This window comes from Notolepis coatsorum (assembly GCF_963971535.1).
Source record: "Notolepis coatsorum genome assembly, chromosome: 4".
Taxonomy (NCBI): Eukaryota; Metazoa; Chordata; class Actinopteri; order Aulopiformes; family Paralepididae; genus Notolepis; species Notolepis coatsorum.
In genome coordinates this window covers 9,706,684-9,723,221 of record NC_140168.1, presented here as the reverse complement: position 1 = coordinate 9,723,221, position 16,538 = coordinate 9,706,684, and the positions used below count along the sequence as shown (strand labels likewise).

The following is a 16,538-nucleotide window of genomic DNA, read 5'->3' as shown; positions in this document are numbered from 1 at the left end:
GCAGCTGCATGCTTCTCCGGGAGTCCGGTTGGATAATGCCATGTAAAAAGCGATTGCGCGTACTTCAGCCTCAGTGAGTGAGGTATAACGCCGTTATACCGAGTTATACCAGCACTGCAACACTGAGCCTCCCACCATCTCCTTCGAAAACCTCATCCTCTATATGAATTGAAAATGGGGGACCCTGATGGAAACAAGACAAACGTCTTTCTCAGGTCTGCATCCCCTGTATGTATTGAGCCGTACTGTATTGTACCCATTCTGCAATCTGTTAAATAAAGTTTTCATTCATTCATTCATTCAGACCGCCCCGTCCTTTCTTCTTGTCCGACGTTAAACCAAGCCGCTCCTTATTATGTTCTGTGTAGCACTAGCAGATGCAGCAGCGGCCAGATGTCAGGCTTGTTGCGAACATTTCCTGGAACTTTGTGCGTGAGTTACAGGGTGGAGCCCGGGGAGCCAACATGGAGACCAGGGTGGAGCCCGGGGAGCCAACATGGAGACCAGTGGATTCTGCCCATGCCTTCCATACAGTGTGTGTGTGTGACTAGTGCGCGAGTCAGTGTGGTAATAACCTCGTTCCCAGCTTTATCTCGAGATGTGGTAATACAGCGAGAGAGGTGTGGCATTCTGGGTTTCCTGTGTTAAATTAAGCACAGCTTGACAAGAAACCAAAGCTGTTTCAACAGCAGGCAGCATGTTGAAAAGTTTCCAATTAATGTAATCTATAATCAGTACTGTATATTTGCATATCGTATATGTCACAAATGTAACAGTACTATATACCTGTATCACTGTATGTCATGTATGTCCCTATTTATTTATTTTTTATTTGAAATCTTTATTTCGAACATGCAATGAATACAAACAAACAATAACAAAAGCAAAACACAACTCAATCTACATGTTCGAAAAGGAGTAAGAAGAAGTATACACTTTTTTAATCCTACCCCTTTTCCACTACTCAAATGAGTGTACTATGCCATGAATATCATGATGTCATGTATGTTGTGTATGTCATAAATGTCACTATGAATTGAAAATGGGGGACCCTGATGTAAACAAGGCAAACGTCTTTCTCTGGTCTGCATCCCCTTAACAATTGTGTGTATTGAGCCGTACTGTATTGTATACCCATTCTGCAATCTGTTAAATAAAGTTTTAATTCATTCATCAATCAATCAATCAATCAATCAATCAATCCAACACCACCAGTGAATGAACGCAAGATCAAACTCTTTAACACTACACCATCTTTTTTATAGACAATGTGCATTTACATTAATCATTGTTACATGAAAATATGTTTGCACCAGATTTAGCAGAAGCTCATTTCCATCTGTAGTCTATCCAAAACACATGAAATACAAACAGTGCAAGAGTTCAAAATATATATACACCATACACCAATCTCTCCATTACAAAAATATTTGCACTACATCCCTCCCTACCTAACGTTTGCATTTTGTACTTCATTTGTCCTTTAGGTTGTACTTTAGTTTATATATTGTATAGTGTTTGGACTTTATTCTTTTTACTGTATTTTTTGCAAACTTGTTGATACACCTTGTGGCACTTATTAAATATAAGTTCACTTATATAAAAATATAAATGAAAAACTCTTTACACATTTGCTGGAAAATGTGTTTTTTCTTCTTTTCCAAACATCTTGGAAAAATTACTTAGGCAATTATCATATGAGGTATTGAAGATATAATGTTTGTAATGTTTTTTTGCTGGAGCCACTTTATCCAGAACGGCAACTGCGGTCAGAGAGCAGAGCGGACACAGGCCGAGAATAGTCCTTTGTATTTGAATGAGGATCAGAATGATTGAGTGGTTTCCTGCAACCCAATAACAGAACAAGTAATTAGCAGAGGTAAGTATAACATGCTGGTATTCAGAATGCACAAAACTGAAAGGATGCTATTCAGCATTATCACAATGCTAACAATGTGCACTCACTCATTCTCTGCTAGATTCACTCACTCAATCGCTCAAGCCTCTTGAACAACATTAAAATACAAAGGACTGTTCTGTCTCTGTGTCCGCTCTGCTCTCTGACCGGAGTTGCTGTTCTGGATCAAGTGGCTCCAGCACAAACATTACAAACATTATATCTTCACTTCAATATCAATATTATATGTGACAAACAAAACAAAACTTAAACGGCAGATCACATTCAACAAACTTTCTTTGACAACACACCACCAACAATAAACATTCAAACTTAGCATACAGCATGCATATAATAGCACATTATTCTCAAGATCAAATTAGTATTTCGGACTAAGAACCATATAAGGAGGAACAATGTTTTAAAACTTTATTATCAAAGGCAGTAGAAATCGAGTACTTTCTTCTGATGCATCGCATTCACATTTCACACTGCAAGCGATATGGATCAACTTGCTAATACATGGGCTGTCCAAAACATGGCAAGACGGGATTCATATGGTTCTTCAATGCAAGGGTTCAAATGTCCACATACATAATACACATGACTTGAGAAGTCGTTATTATGGGATATCTCAGTCAATTCCCAGATTTGGCACGTTTTCCAACTTGGTCACAGCCTTCTCAGACGAAGGTGAGGATGAGTTTCTTGGTGAGCGTGTATTTTGGCTCTGGCATTTGCTTGTGCCTCTCCTCCTTGTACTCTCCTCTGCTGACCTCCCGGTTCACACGCGTCAGGACTGTGAGAATGTCCTCCTTGCTGCACAGAAGACAGTAGGTAAACATTACAGAAAGGAAAGGTATTGTGTTTCAGCTTAAACAGTTTGCCATCGCTACGTGCTTCGGCCTGTCCTGCATGAGATGTCACGTCCCCCGTACAGCCCCACTGAGAAGGAATTTATATACTATTATATATACTCTTATTAAATATATATTATTTAATAAGAGTACATTTTCCGATTAAGAACTGCTGGCACTGTAATGAAAGACATCAGGATGTGAAAGGTCTTAATTAAATGTTTGAGCTTTCACTTTGTTTTGTATTAGACCGTTTAAGGCCCTGGGAATCATAATTACTTAATTAAATTGGGCAGTATTTGTGAGTGGGTTTTAAGGGTATCTGCAGGTTTCAACAAGTACAATTTAAGACTTTTAAAGACCTTTTTAATAGCAATTTTATACCAATTTCACGACCATACTAGCAAAATATTTTAATAAAAAACACATAGCGACACTGAACTTGTATTTATTGGTTTAAAATACAGAGACAGTGCATATTAAGGAACATTTGACTGTAAATATGCCAGTTTAGCCAGCTTGGCTAATTTTCAACTGTAGTCTCTGGGGCAGGTGACATGAGCACTACAATAATTAAAACACAGTAGGAATCAGTATAGGTTACAATACACTAAAATACATACAAATAAATACATTAAAATACATTACAATACATCACAACCCCTCAGTTAAAATGGTCGCACACATGACCATCTCTCAACCATGATTTTAAGTTAGTTTGAAATGAAATGTAACTTTGATACTCCCTGAGCCGTATTGGCAGACTGTTCCCAGGTGTGGGCTGCTCTCATGGAAAAGGCTGCCTGACTAAAAGCAGACCTCCTGTTTGGGACTACACAGTCCCCTCTGACTACAGACCTGGTATATCTGTCAGCAGATGCTTTCTGTTTTATGAAAGTACAGAGGGGGGGAGGAGCCAAGCCATGTAGGATTTTATAGGTAAGGCAGGCATCTTTGAATTTGACGAGATTGTCCCAGCTCAGTAGGTTCTGGTTTGCTATGCTATGACAATGGTGGTGGCTGTTTGTTTTCCTGTCCAGAACTTTCACAGCCTGATGGTAAACTACCTTTTCAGATCGTAGTGTTGTACAGGAGGCTTGTGTCCAGCTAGTCAGACAGTAATAATGGATTGGATTTATATAGCGCTCTTCTCTGACTGACTGTTGCTCTGACTCAGAGCGCTTCACAGAGTCCATTATTCGTTCATACACAGTCATACCGGTGGTGGTAAGCTACAATTGCAGCCAGAGCTGCCCTGAGGCAGACTCACGGAAGCGTGGCGAATAATCAACGCCTACGGCCCCTCCGACCACCACCAACATTCATTCACATGCATACACATTCATACGAGGCAAGTAGGTTAAGTGTCTTGCCCAAGGACACAACGGCAATGGGATGGACATGGGCGGGATTCGAACCACCAACCCTTCGATCATTGGACGCCCCGCTCTACCCCTGAGCCACGCCGCCCCACAGTATGTTAAATGTGACATAATAATGGCATTAAAATACAGTGCTGCTGCTTTTGTTGACCGAGAGTTTCTGATGTGACGGAAGTTTGATAAGTGAAACTTTGCGTTGTTTACTACCGATTTGATTTGTTTTTTTTAAATGTAAGATTGGAGTCCATTTTTATCCATGCAAACTGGCGGCTGCACTTGCGCAAAATTCTTGCGCGTTCCATATAAGCTCTTGCCAGACGCACCAAGCTCCTGGTAGCCCTGCAAGAAACAACGCCTTGAATACAAAAACATTTAATATATTCAATATATATCCCATGCAAATTAAATGTAAGACTTTTTAAAACCTTTTAAGGCCTTAAATAGAGAATTATGAATTTAAGACATTTTAATACCCTGCAGATACCCTGTTTGAGCTTTCACTTTTTTTGTTTTGTTTTGTATTACACCGTTTAAGGCCCTGGGAATCTGTGAATTAAATTGGGCGGTATTCCCCTTTAACCCTCTGTGACGTGTGAGTTTTAAGCCGAGCTGTTCACATCCTAGATATATATAACTAGATGGTGCAAGGCGGAGTCTCCAGCGTAGTTCACCTTGCCACAGGCAGCACGCCCACTCATAACATGAATGTCTATGGTGCATGTACTATTGAAATAACCATAGCGTGCTCAATTTTCAACCGATGTACAAACGGTTTGGTTTATTACAAACATTATTTACGTGGCTATGATTCAGGACGCTTGGACATGTTGAAATTATTTTCATATGAAAGTCCATTATAAGTAATGCAATATGATAACTACATCTCTGGCGTTTATAACAAACCAAACCGTTTTGAAAATCGGTTGAAAGTTGAGCAAGCTATGGTTATTTCAATAGTACAGGCACCATAGACATTCATGTTATGAGTGGGCGTGCTGCCTGTGGCAAGATGGCCGCCATGTGGCAACGTCGGTCTCCATTGGCCAGCAGCGCGGGTGAGTCATCTAGCCTTTATATACGTCTATGGTTCACATCACGTGCGTTGGTCTCTGGAGCCCCTCCCCCCTCTCACCTGGCCGCAGCCCTCTCCAGCTGCCGACACAGCTCCTGGATGTAGATGGAACCCGTGCTAGTGTTGCGGAACGACTTGCACTCCTCCACCGTCGCCATGCCCACCAGGACGTCAGCGGCCCACGGGACCGACTCGCCCGGGGCCGAGCTGGCGTCCTCCTGCCAGCTGCTCCGCTCGCCCCCCTCTCCCTCCCTCGGTGTCGAGGGGCAGGGCAACGCGCCCCGCTGGTAAGCCCTGCCCTGGCACGCCTGGATGAAGAAGAGCTTGGGTTTCCCCGCCAGGGTGGGGGCGCGCCCGTCCGTGAAGGGCTGGGTTAATTCGCGGAGATACACCTTCTGCCCGTCGGTCCCGAACACGCACCCCATATCTCCGTGGGACAGCACGCACACCACCTGAGGTCAGATTAGATTCGATTATATGCCTTTATTGTCATTATATTGGCATACAACGAGATTTGGGACTCAAAACTTAAGGTGCAGTAGTGGAAGCAAATATAAAATCACACAAGTAATAAAAGTGAAACATAAAATACTATACAATAAAACAATGTTACAATACTGTACAATATACAAAATAACAACAATATACAAAATAACAATATACAAAATAACAATCACAGTGTCAGACGGTAGTGGGTGGGTATTAAGAGGTCGAATGGGTCATGACTTCAGTCGAGCCGTCTGAAAGAACGGGGATTGCATATCGCTAGAGATTATGTACATTTGGATAAACTGTAATGTCATGTCACTCACCAAGGCGTCTGCCATCCTGAAATCCTCTTTTCCCAGAGACTCCAGGACTTTCCGTGTTTCGTTCGCGGTCATATCTTTATGCACTTTCACCTCGAAGCCGAGCTTGGAGAAGACGCTACGCAGAGCCTCTGTGAGAGATGGACGGAGAGAACTTTGAATAGCATATCAAAGATGATTAATGCCAACTCTGAACAGAGAGAACTACATCGACTCTAGCTGTAGATAGGGCTGTTTCCCCGAAGCCCGTTTTTGGGCTGCGAACTTCGTCAGGGTTTTTCGAACGGACGTTCGAACCTTCGTTTTTAATAATAAAAAAATATATATATAAATATCCTCAAACTAAATCCTCAATTTGAATAAAGTGATTAATCTGATTAAATTAGTATATATATTTTTTTTATTAAATCAACTTTCTTTAATGAATATAACTCATCAGTTTTAATACTATAATATTAGTGTAGCCTAATCTTTATCTGCAACTGTGAAGAAAAACCCCATTGGTTTAAACAGAATGAATAGACACATGAAAAAAATTATTAAAAGATAAAATAATAATAATATTTCTTAATAAAAAATTTGAATGTTGATTTAGAATTCGAATGACAACGTAACGAACGAAGGTCCGAATGTTCGGGCTCAGCCCTAGCTGTAGAGAGAGAGAGAGAGAGAGAGAGAGAGAGACACACACACCGGATCAGAGTGGCATCTGGCCCTGAGCTAATCAAATACAGTGGTACTTACTCTCGTCCTCCCGAGTTCCTGGTCGATTCTTCAGCTCATTCCCCGCAAAATGCTCGTTGTTGATGATTAAACATAACCCACGAGGATTATGGGTCAGTGTGTAGCACTCCGTCTGCAGGAAAGTGTACACGTATACAAAAAAAAAGAAAACACAATTTGCTCCAATGACAACTTTGTAATTGATTTCAAATCAATCGATTTGTTAATGAATTCACGAATTTCTATTGCAGTTTTGCACAATAAATGTTCTTAAATACCGCTGTACTATGTGAAATATGTCCTAGTAATACAAGAGTACAGTAATAGCTGCCAGTGTTTTACCCCTTCAGAAGCATTTATATAGACATTTTAAGATAAATGAATATACCGTGATATATACCGTTACCGTCTATGCTTCAAATTATACGGTGATATACATTTAAGACCATACCGTCCAACCCTAACCTGGAGTATCTCTATTTAGCAACAGATATACTTTGTTACAAAGGAAAAGCTTTGCGTACCCTTTCTGCAATGGCATTACTTCCAACATCATGTTCAACGTCAACTTGGGGTGGAGCTGAAGCTGGGAAGGCAGCTTGGGGTGGAGCTGGAGCTGCTGTAATGGAAAAATATTAAAAAAAAATCAAAAGAGCAACAGGAACACTTGACTGTACGATGTCTTCTATTTTTCCATGAATATGTATCATGCATCGCTGCTGTACCTATTATGATGCCTGCTTTCTCCTAATTTAAGGCCAGTTTGATTAGGCTCATCTCCCTCAGATTTCTACAGGTGATAATGATGGCTGGCATCATCTGCATGGGTCGCCAGTGCGCCACTATCATGTCCACAACATGTAGCTTTGAGGAACCACATGGCAGATCACCAGGTGGTATGTCTGAAAGGCCATCTGTGCCCTCTTTAGTCAGGTACCATATAAATTCGATCAGGCTTCAGTTGACCCAGAAATCTCTACTCCAGATTAAACATCTAAATTCATACATCTCTACTCCACATTAAACCTCTAAATTCATACATTTCTACTCCAGATTAATTATTGTAGGCTAAGAATGAATATGTATCATGCATCACTGCTGTACCTATTTTGAGACCAAGAAGAGTCTCCAAATCTGTGGCCAGTTTGTTTTGTTGCATCACCCTCAGAATTCTACAGACAATAATGACAGCATCATCTTCATGGGTCTCCACTATCTTGTCCACAACATCTTGCGTTGGGGACTTCTGTGGCAGATCACCACGTGATATGTCTGGAAGAAGGCCATCTTCACCAGGGTTAGTCAGGTTCCATATAAACTCATTTAGTTGATCAGCCTTCAGTTGACCCAGAATTCTCTTCAACAGGGTTTTCACGTTCCTCTCCATCACTGCAAACAGAAAGACATGAGAAGAAGTTGTAATAGTATAGTAATAGTATTAGTAGTAGTAATAATAATAGTAGTAGTAATAGTAGTAGCAGTAATAGTAGTAGTAGTAGTAGTAGTAGTAGTAGTAGTAGTAGTAGTAGTAATAATAATAGTAGTAGTAATAGTAGTAGTAGTAGTAGTAGTAGTAGTAGTAGTAGTATTAGTAGTAGCAATAGTAATAGAAGTAGTAGTAGTAATAGTAGTAGTAGTAGTAGTAGTAGTAGTAGTAGTAGTAGTAGTAGCAGCAGTAGTAGTAGTAGTAGTAGCAGCAGTAGTATAGTAGTAGCAGCAGCAGCAGTAGTATAGTAGTAGTATAGTAGTAGTAGTAATAGTAGTAGTATAGTAGGGCTGGGCGATTCAAATGAATGATTTAGGACGATCTTCCAAAAGAAAACGATTTTCAAAACGATTTTTTTTGTCACCTTTTATTTTACAAAAAGTGATCAAGAGGCACCTTTTATTTGTTTTAAGTGAAATTTGGTGAAAAAGCAAGTTATTGCACTATTAATCCCAATAGGGACATTCATCTTTGTTTGATTAAGTAACCTTTTATATATATATATATTTTTTTTTTTATTATTATTATTTTTAAGTGAAGATTGGTGAAAGTTAGGTTTACACTTCAATCCCAATATAGGGAAATTCATCTTGGTTTGATAATTTGTGTCAAATAAGAACAAAGCTTATTTGAATGATAATAATTAACAAGTAATATGGTAATAATACGTAGGTTATTGATCAATGAATGTATTGATACATTTATTTATTTTACAAATGATACACCAGTAGAAGTCGTGTCTGCCTAAAGAAAATTGGATTGAGGCGATATTTAGCCAGGTGACAGAAGTTGCTGCGCGATCGTCGCTCGAAAATCTGCTGCTGTGTGGGTTCTCTCATTCATAACAATGGAAGCGATACAATTCTGTCAGTCGCCTGTCTTAAAAAATCGGTCGCCTGGCAAAAATCGCCCGGCGTATGCATTGGACTTTACAGTCAATCTCTTGCCCACTTACAAAACAGCGCTGAAATACAGTAAGCCCCAGGAAAAGACTGTGTTGCAGTGGACTAAGGACAGTATAGAGACTTTGAGAGGCTGTTTTGCTTCCATGGATTAGAGCATTTTCCACAATCAGGAGCTAGATGTGGCTAAGGAATCTACAACTGACTACATCAGATTCTGCATTGACAATGTGGTCCCACAAAAGGTGATTGTTCACTTTCCCATGCAACAATAAGCCGCACATCACCAAAGAGGTTGAGGCCTGTATAAACAATAAGAAGTGGGCCCACATCACCAAAGAGGTTGAGGCCTGTATAAACAATAAAAAGTGGGCCCACATCACCAAAGAGGTTGAGGCCTGTATAAACAATAAGAAGTGGGCCCACATCACCAAAGAGGTTGAGGCCTGTATAAACAATAAGAAGTGGGCCCACATCACCAAAGAGGTTGAGGCCTGTATAAACAATAAGTGGGCCCACATCACCAAAGAGGTTGAGGCCTGTATAAACAATAAAAAGTGGGCCCACATCACCAAAGAGGTTGAGGCCTGTATAAACAATAAGAAGTGGGCCCACATCACCAAAGAGGTTGAGGCCTGTATAAACAATAAGTGGGCCCACATCACCAAAGAGGTTGAGGCCTGTATAAACAATAAGAAGTGGGCCCACATCACCAAAGAGGTTGAGGCCTGTATAAACAATAAGAAGTGGGCCCACATCACCAAAGAGGTTGAGGCCTGTATAAACAATAAGAAGTGGGCCCACATCACCAAAGAGGTTGAGGCCTGTATAAACAATAAGAAGTGGGCCCACATCACCAAAGAGGTTGAGGCCTGTATAAACAATAAGAAGTGGGCCCACATCACCAAAGAGGTTGAGGCCTGTATAAACAATAAGAAGTGGGCCCACATCACCAAAGAGGTTGAGGCCTGTATAAACAATAAGAAGTGGGCCCACATCACCAAAGAGGTTGAGGCCTGTATAAACAATAAGAAGTGGGCCCACATCACCAAAGAGGTTGAGGCCTGTATAAACAATAAGAAGTGGGCCCACATCACCAAAGAGGTTGAGGCCTGTATAAACAATAAGAAGTGGGCCCACATCACCAAAGAGGTTGAGGCCTGTATAAACAATAAGAAGTGGGCCCACATCACCAAGGACAGGGCAGATGCAGCTGCAGCACAGAAAGAGATCAACCTGCAGCTAAGAAATGCCAGGGAAAAACAGAGCTAAAGCTGAACAGAGCTTCAGATCTATGGACAACAAAACTCTGTGGGACTCTATGAAGAAAATAACGAACATGAACTCTAACAAAAAGCAGCTAATTACCTTAAATGACGAGAACAGAGCTAATAAACGCAATGACTTATTTTTAAGATTTGATGCACAGAACACTTCTCCTTTGATGGCGCTTGACCCTCCTCAATTTGTCTCTGTTGATTGTGTGAAAATTTACCCAAAACAGGTACAGTCAGTTTTCACAAAGGCAGGGAGCAAGAGATCTGTGGGCCCAGACGGCTTGCCCTCCTTCCTGCTTAAGCAGTGTGCAGCCGAGCTAACGGAGGCTTGGTGCCCCATCTTCCAAAGTTCTATTGAGAGTTACACAGACCCTGAGCTGTGGAAAAAGTCTATCATTCCTATTCCAGTTGACAACAAGGACTTTAGGCCCATTACATTAACAAGTGTGGTCATGAAGTGTTTCAAAAGGGTTATTGTAAATATGATCAAACCTGTAATCTCCCCTCATCTCGACCCAAACCTGACAAAGCTGACTGTCAACATACCAGCTGAGATCTCTGCGAGGCCAAGGCCAGAAGAATTTGTTGATACCATGCAGTTCACCTGGATGTTGTTTTCCTCTACGGCATTGAAATGGTGTCAACAAATCCTTCTGGCCTCGCAGAGATCTCAGCTGGTATGTTGACAGTCAGGTTGCGCCTGATTGAAGAGCCTCAAGCACTAAACAAAAGGTCAAATCCAGCACCTGGTACAGGTGGGCCCAGATGGCCGATGGGTCGTGCCTCAGAGAAGGGGAGATGGAACAAATGCTCAGAGGGGACTGGGAGGATGTGTACAGAGCACCAGTGTGGAGGGTGGCTTGCTGATGGGATCCCCCAAAGTGGACAGACTGAACCTCATTAGTGTACTTGCAGCCATAATTCTTACTGAAGTCAACATGAATAAGGCATTCATTGTCCGCAGGTTTCTCCCTCAGCTCCCTGTTCGCCCAGTATAGATAGATATGATCTATCTATCTATCTATCTATCTATCTATCTATCTATCTATCTATCTATCTATCTATCTATCTATCTATCTATCTATCTATCTATCTACCTATCTATCTATCTATCTATCTATCTATCTATCTATCCATCCATCCATCCATCCATCCATCCATCCATCCATCCATCCATCCATCCATCCATCCATCCATCCATCCATCCATCCATCCATCCATCCATCCATCCATCCATCCATCCATCCATCCATCTATCCATCTATCTATCTATCCATCTATCTATCTATCTATCTATCTATCTATCTATCTATCTATCTATCTATCTATCTATCTATCTATCTATCTATCTATCTATCTATCTATCTATCTATCTATCTATCTATCTATCTATCTATCTATCTATCTATCTATCTATCTATCTATCTATCTATCTATCTATCTATCTATCTATCTATCTATCTATCTATCTATCTATCTATCTATCTATCTATCTATCTATCTATCTATCTAACTGTGCATCTTGGGAAGAAGGAAGAAAAAACGCGGCTTATTATATTATTACAGAGGCGAACGGCATTCACTGCAAAACAAGCACACTGTACACATATGGGCAGAAGACCAAATAAAACAGCTACTTGTGGGCACTCATAAAAACAACGTGGTGTACAAGTTGTTTAGCGAGAGGATGGTGGTAATGGGCTTCAATAGAACAATGGATCAATGCCACGTCAAAACTCGCCTCCGCTGATCTGGAGGGCTCGCAGTCCACACACAGACACACACGCGCGCGCGCGCACACACAGGCTCGCAGCCACACACACACATTTCCACTGTCCAATAGACGCGCCCTTTTCGACCGCGTGACATTGTTCAGAAAGTTCAGTGCGCCTCACAAATTGCTATGTGAACGCAGACGAACCAAATGAAGAATGCAACAATGTTGCAACTTCACCACCAGAACCGCACCGAGTCCACCAAAACTATATGTGAAAGCGACCTAAGGCTCCGAGACCATCAACCTCTTCAAAACCCACCTAAAAACACACCTGTTCAAACTTTCCTTCGTGCAACATGGCGCTGCTCCAAAGTAGCCCACCCCCTCCCCCCCCTGACTCTTTTCTTTTAAACTACTGATCCCGTTGTTTTTGTTTTTTTGATTATTTTTTGTTACTGTTTTGTCCAAATGGACTGCACCTTGCTTCCTTTTTAATTTAAATTGGTATATTTTCCTGTTGTTACTATATATGGAGTGTATAATATATCATTGTTGGTGATTCCACCCTAGGGTCCTTTCCACCCTGTTGAATTCCTGTCCACCTGTTTTCTTTTTAAATAACTTAACAACTATGTTAAATGTTTTACTCATGGTACCAAAGCACCTCAAATGCACTAAAAACAAGATTACAAACATCACAAAACAAACTGGTCAGACTACTTGACCTTACTCCTAAAACCCACCTCACCCCTGCCCATTTTGACAACCTAGGATGGCTTAGAGTAGACGACAGAGTACAGCAACTTGCAATGGGCCTGGTCTACAAGATACACTACACGACTAAGGTACCCATGTACAGTACATGTCAAAATACTTCCCAAAGGTCAGTGAATACGACCACAACACCAGAGGGAGCACCACAAATCATGTTAATTAAACCCAGATTCGGCTCAAACAAGGGACTAAACACCTTTCGCAATTATGCCACATCAATGTGGAACGCCCTACCCACAGCTGTAAAGGAATGTGAATCACTACCCACTTTCAAAACCACTCTCAAAGAGCACCTACGGGAGACTGCAATTCGAAACTGGCCCCTGTAAATGTCCTAACCCAACCCCCTCCAATATACAGTAAATGTCCTAACCCAATAATACACGAGACCCTCTTCTTGGGACCAAGTAAGGGATCGTCGATTATCCAATGTACAGTTACCCCCCCCCCCACCCAACCACCTCCAATGTACAGTTTCCCCACCCCCACCCCACCCCACCTACCCAACCTCCTCCAATGTACAGTTTCTTCATCAAATATACTCTCTTTTTTAGACTCTTTTTGTATCACAAACAGTACTGTATTTGTAAATCTGGTATGTCATAAATGTAGAGATGTAGCAGTACTGTCTATCTGTATGTCATGTATGTCATAATATGTTATGATGAATTGAAAATGGGGGACCCTGATGTAAACAAGACGAAAGTCTTTCTTTAGGGGCCAACTCAGGAAATGGCTGTTAGACAGCCAAATATGCACTCATTAGGGATGTTAGTGATGTTGTACTGACTGAATGTCATGCGAGTGTGCGTGGTCATGTCAGTGATGTCAGTTTTTATGAATGAACGTTGTAAGGTCCGTTTTGTGTTTGTTTTATGTTAGGACTACGGGTGGAAACGAGCCCTGTGCTATTCCCGGCATATTTACGTCCTTGTCATGCTGTGATGTTATGCATACACTCATGTAAATGATGTTCATTAATTTGCATTGTCCTTAATAAACAAATCTTAATCTTAATCTTTCTCTGGTCTGCATCCCCTTAACAATTGTGTGTATTGAGCTGTACTGTATTGTACCCATTCTGCAATATGTTAATAAACATTTCAATCAATCAATCAATCAATCCCCCCACCTAATTATATTATTATTCCTGACGTTACCTGTGACTGTGGCGACAGCCGAGCGATCCTTCTCCAAGTTAAAACGTATTAAGACCTACCTGCGGAGCGCCATGGGTCAGGAGAGACTGAGTGGGCTTGCAATCCTGTCCATTGAAAACACCAGAGCCCGGGAGTTGGACATTAAAGACATTGTCGAGGATTTTGCACAACGCAAGGCTCGTCGTATGCCATTGAAATAGGTGAGTAAACTGCCCTTTTCTTACTCTAGTGGGGTTCCCAAACTTTTCAGGCTGGGACCCAGAAAATAAGGCGTCAGAGAGCCGCGGCCCAATGCACATCGTCAGGCTTTTTTTTTTTTTTTTTTTTTTTTGCCAGGTGACCGATTTGCCAAATATCACTTCAATCCTATTAAGTTAGTTCAAGTTAGTTATTCGTTTATATGTGCTATTTATGAGAGGGCTAACTTGTTGCAAAATAATAATGATAATAATAATAGCCGCATTAAAATACTATTGTTGCTTCGGTTGTTTTCAGCGTTTTATGTACATAATCTGTTATTTAGTTTGAAATGTTCGTTGAAGTAAGTATATTTTTCGTTTTTGTTTATTTATTAAGTTAATATAAAACCATATAGTCACATTTTAGAATACAATAGAATAGAATTTTAGAATACAACTAGAAACACTGTCCTGGCCTGAAGTTCAGTGGCATAAAAAGAAAAAAGAAAAAAAAAAGTATTTCTTTTTCTTTTTTTAATCATCTCGCGGCCCTCCCGTGGCTGCTCGCGGCCCACCTTTGGGTCGCGACCCCGACTTTGGGAACCATAGTATTTATTATCTCTGTCTGCTTTATATACCGCCAGCGTGGGGACAGAGAAAGCTGGGCTGGCTGTTGTTCTGCAGATGAGCTTCTCAGTTCTCACACAGACCATAAACAAACGATTATAAAATGATTTAATAGGCTAAACTTCGTTTAAAATTCTTTGTTTTAGACTTGTTTATTCTATTCTATTTTGTCGACATAATGCTACGTGGCCCGACTAGATCCGTATTGTACCCATTCTGCAATCTGTTAAATAAAGTGTTCATTCATTCATTCATTCAGATCCAAATTACGAAAAACGTTTCCTTCATTGCGCAACTTGTGAACGCAAAAAAGGAAACGAAATTGCCGCTCCGCGCGATTCACAACTCTAGCCTCTATGGTAGTAGTAGCGTGTTGAAACGTATACATGGCTATACCCACCCCCTTCATGCAACAGATACTATGACATGCCATGGAAATGGAATGGATAAAAGCGTCATCACGTACAGTACAGTACCATAATACATATAATATGTAAAATATGTCCAGGCAGGGAGGGAACATTTCCATAAACGCAGCTTTTGCATCACATCACGTTGAGCGTTGTATCTCTGAGGCGCAATAAAGATTTATTGACCATAATTCACAAATCATCTCTGACGCAACTAAGGCTGCAATTCCCTGTTGCCAGAACATTGGTTTTCTTCTAAGAAGCTCGTTCTACAGATTAAAAGTCGTAATGTGCGGATACGGTTATTATAAAATCGACACACATTATGACATAATAGGAAGGAAGTATTCTAGGACAGCCGACAATGTCTTGCAACAAAATAACATACTTCAGTTTTTAGCTCATATGATCAGACTCTTTCCAACATGAACTCTGTTGCAAGAACATTGTTTTTCTTCCAAGAAGTTCGTTCTACATTAAAACGTTATGTTCGATTTACAAACAGTATTTTCTCATAAGACACGTCGTCGCCTCGGATTACAGTAGGCTATCATTTTGGATTTAGGGCTATTTAAAATACATTTTAAATAAAGCCATTTAAAGGTTACTGTAAAAGCTTTAACCTACTACATGAACGACACAATAATGGAACTTACCTCATGTGTTCTATGTACTTGTCCTTGTTTCAAGTCAGAGTATTCAGCATCTGTATACTTTCGGTTTTGTGCAGATTTCAATCACCGCCCCTCCTACAAATGTCCTAACCTAGTTGTACAGTAAATTACCAAGTAAGGCTTTGTCTGAGGCGCAATAAAGATTTATTGACCATAATTCAGCCCCTATACTTTTTTCTTTTTTCTTTTAAGCATCAAAGGATAAACATACCTCTTGGAGGAAACAACCACTTGGATTAAACCATATAGATAAAAGGTACTTAAAGGAAACAGGTTAAAACGTTCTCTTCATTCATTCCTCTAGGTTCTATGCAATCAAACAGGTGGATATAATAACATTCCCGTTGTAACAGTAACTTATGTCTGTCTCCCCCTCTCGCGGGCCTGTGGACTAACTCAAGTCCCATATATCTGAGATCGTTAACGGTATGTTTACACCTGGAAAAGTGTCTAGCTACTGACGACTTTATATCTGAATTTCTCACTGAACACTTATGTTCACTGATTCTTGTTTTAAAGGCTCTGGTTGTCTTCCCCACATAAGAAAAATCACACGGGCATTTTAGTAGATACACCAGATTGGCTGAATTAC

General features: G+C 40.7%; 1 protein-coding gene across 1 annotated transcript; it reads right to left on the bottom strand.

Annotated features, from left to right (window-relative positions):
• Window positions 1-1,271: 1,271 nt before the first annotated feature.
• LOC311227432 (caspase-8-like) lies at window positions 1,272-16,014 on the bottom strand. The gene is made up of 7 exons (XM_084313071.1): window positions 15,929-16,014; window positions 7,845-8,129; window positions 7,265-7,359; window positions 6,762-6,873; window positions 6,021-6,148; window positions 5,269-5,660; window positions 1,272-2,716 (listed from the first exon to the last, which is right to left on the bottom strand). The coding sequence occupies exons 2-7, from the start codon at window positions 8,125-8,127 to the stop codon at window positions 2,581-2,583; spliced, it is 1,146 nt and encodes a 381-aa protein (XP_084169197.1). The 5' UTR covers window positions 8,128-8,129; window positions 15,929-16,014; the 3' UTR covers window positions 1,272-2,580.
• Window positions 16,015-16,538: the final 524 nt, after the last annotated feature.

Bases quoted from the DNA above. Each gene is read 5' to 3' on its own strand.
- LOC311227432 (XM_084313071.1), bottom strand. From the start codon at position 8,127: ATGGAGAGGAACGTGAAAACCCTGTTGAAGAGAATTCTGGGTCAACTG. The intron at 6,149-6,761 runs GTAAGTACCACT...CATCTCTCACAG, and splicing joins AGGAACTCGGGAGGACGAGA to AGGCTCTGCGTAGCGTCTTC. The intron at 5,661-6,020 runs GTGAGTGACATG...ATCTGACCTCAG, and splicing joins TCAGGATGGCAGACGCCTTG to GTGGTGTGCGTGCTGTCCCA.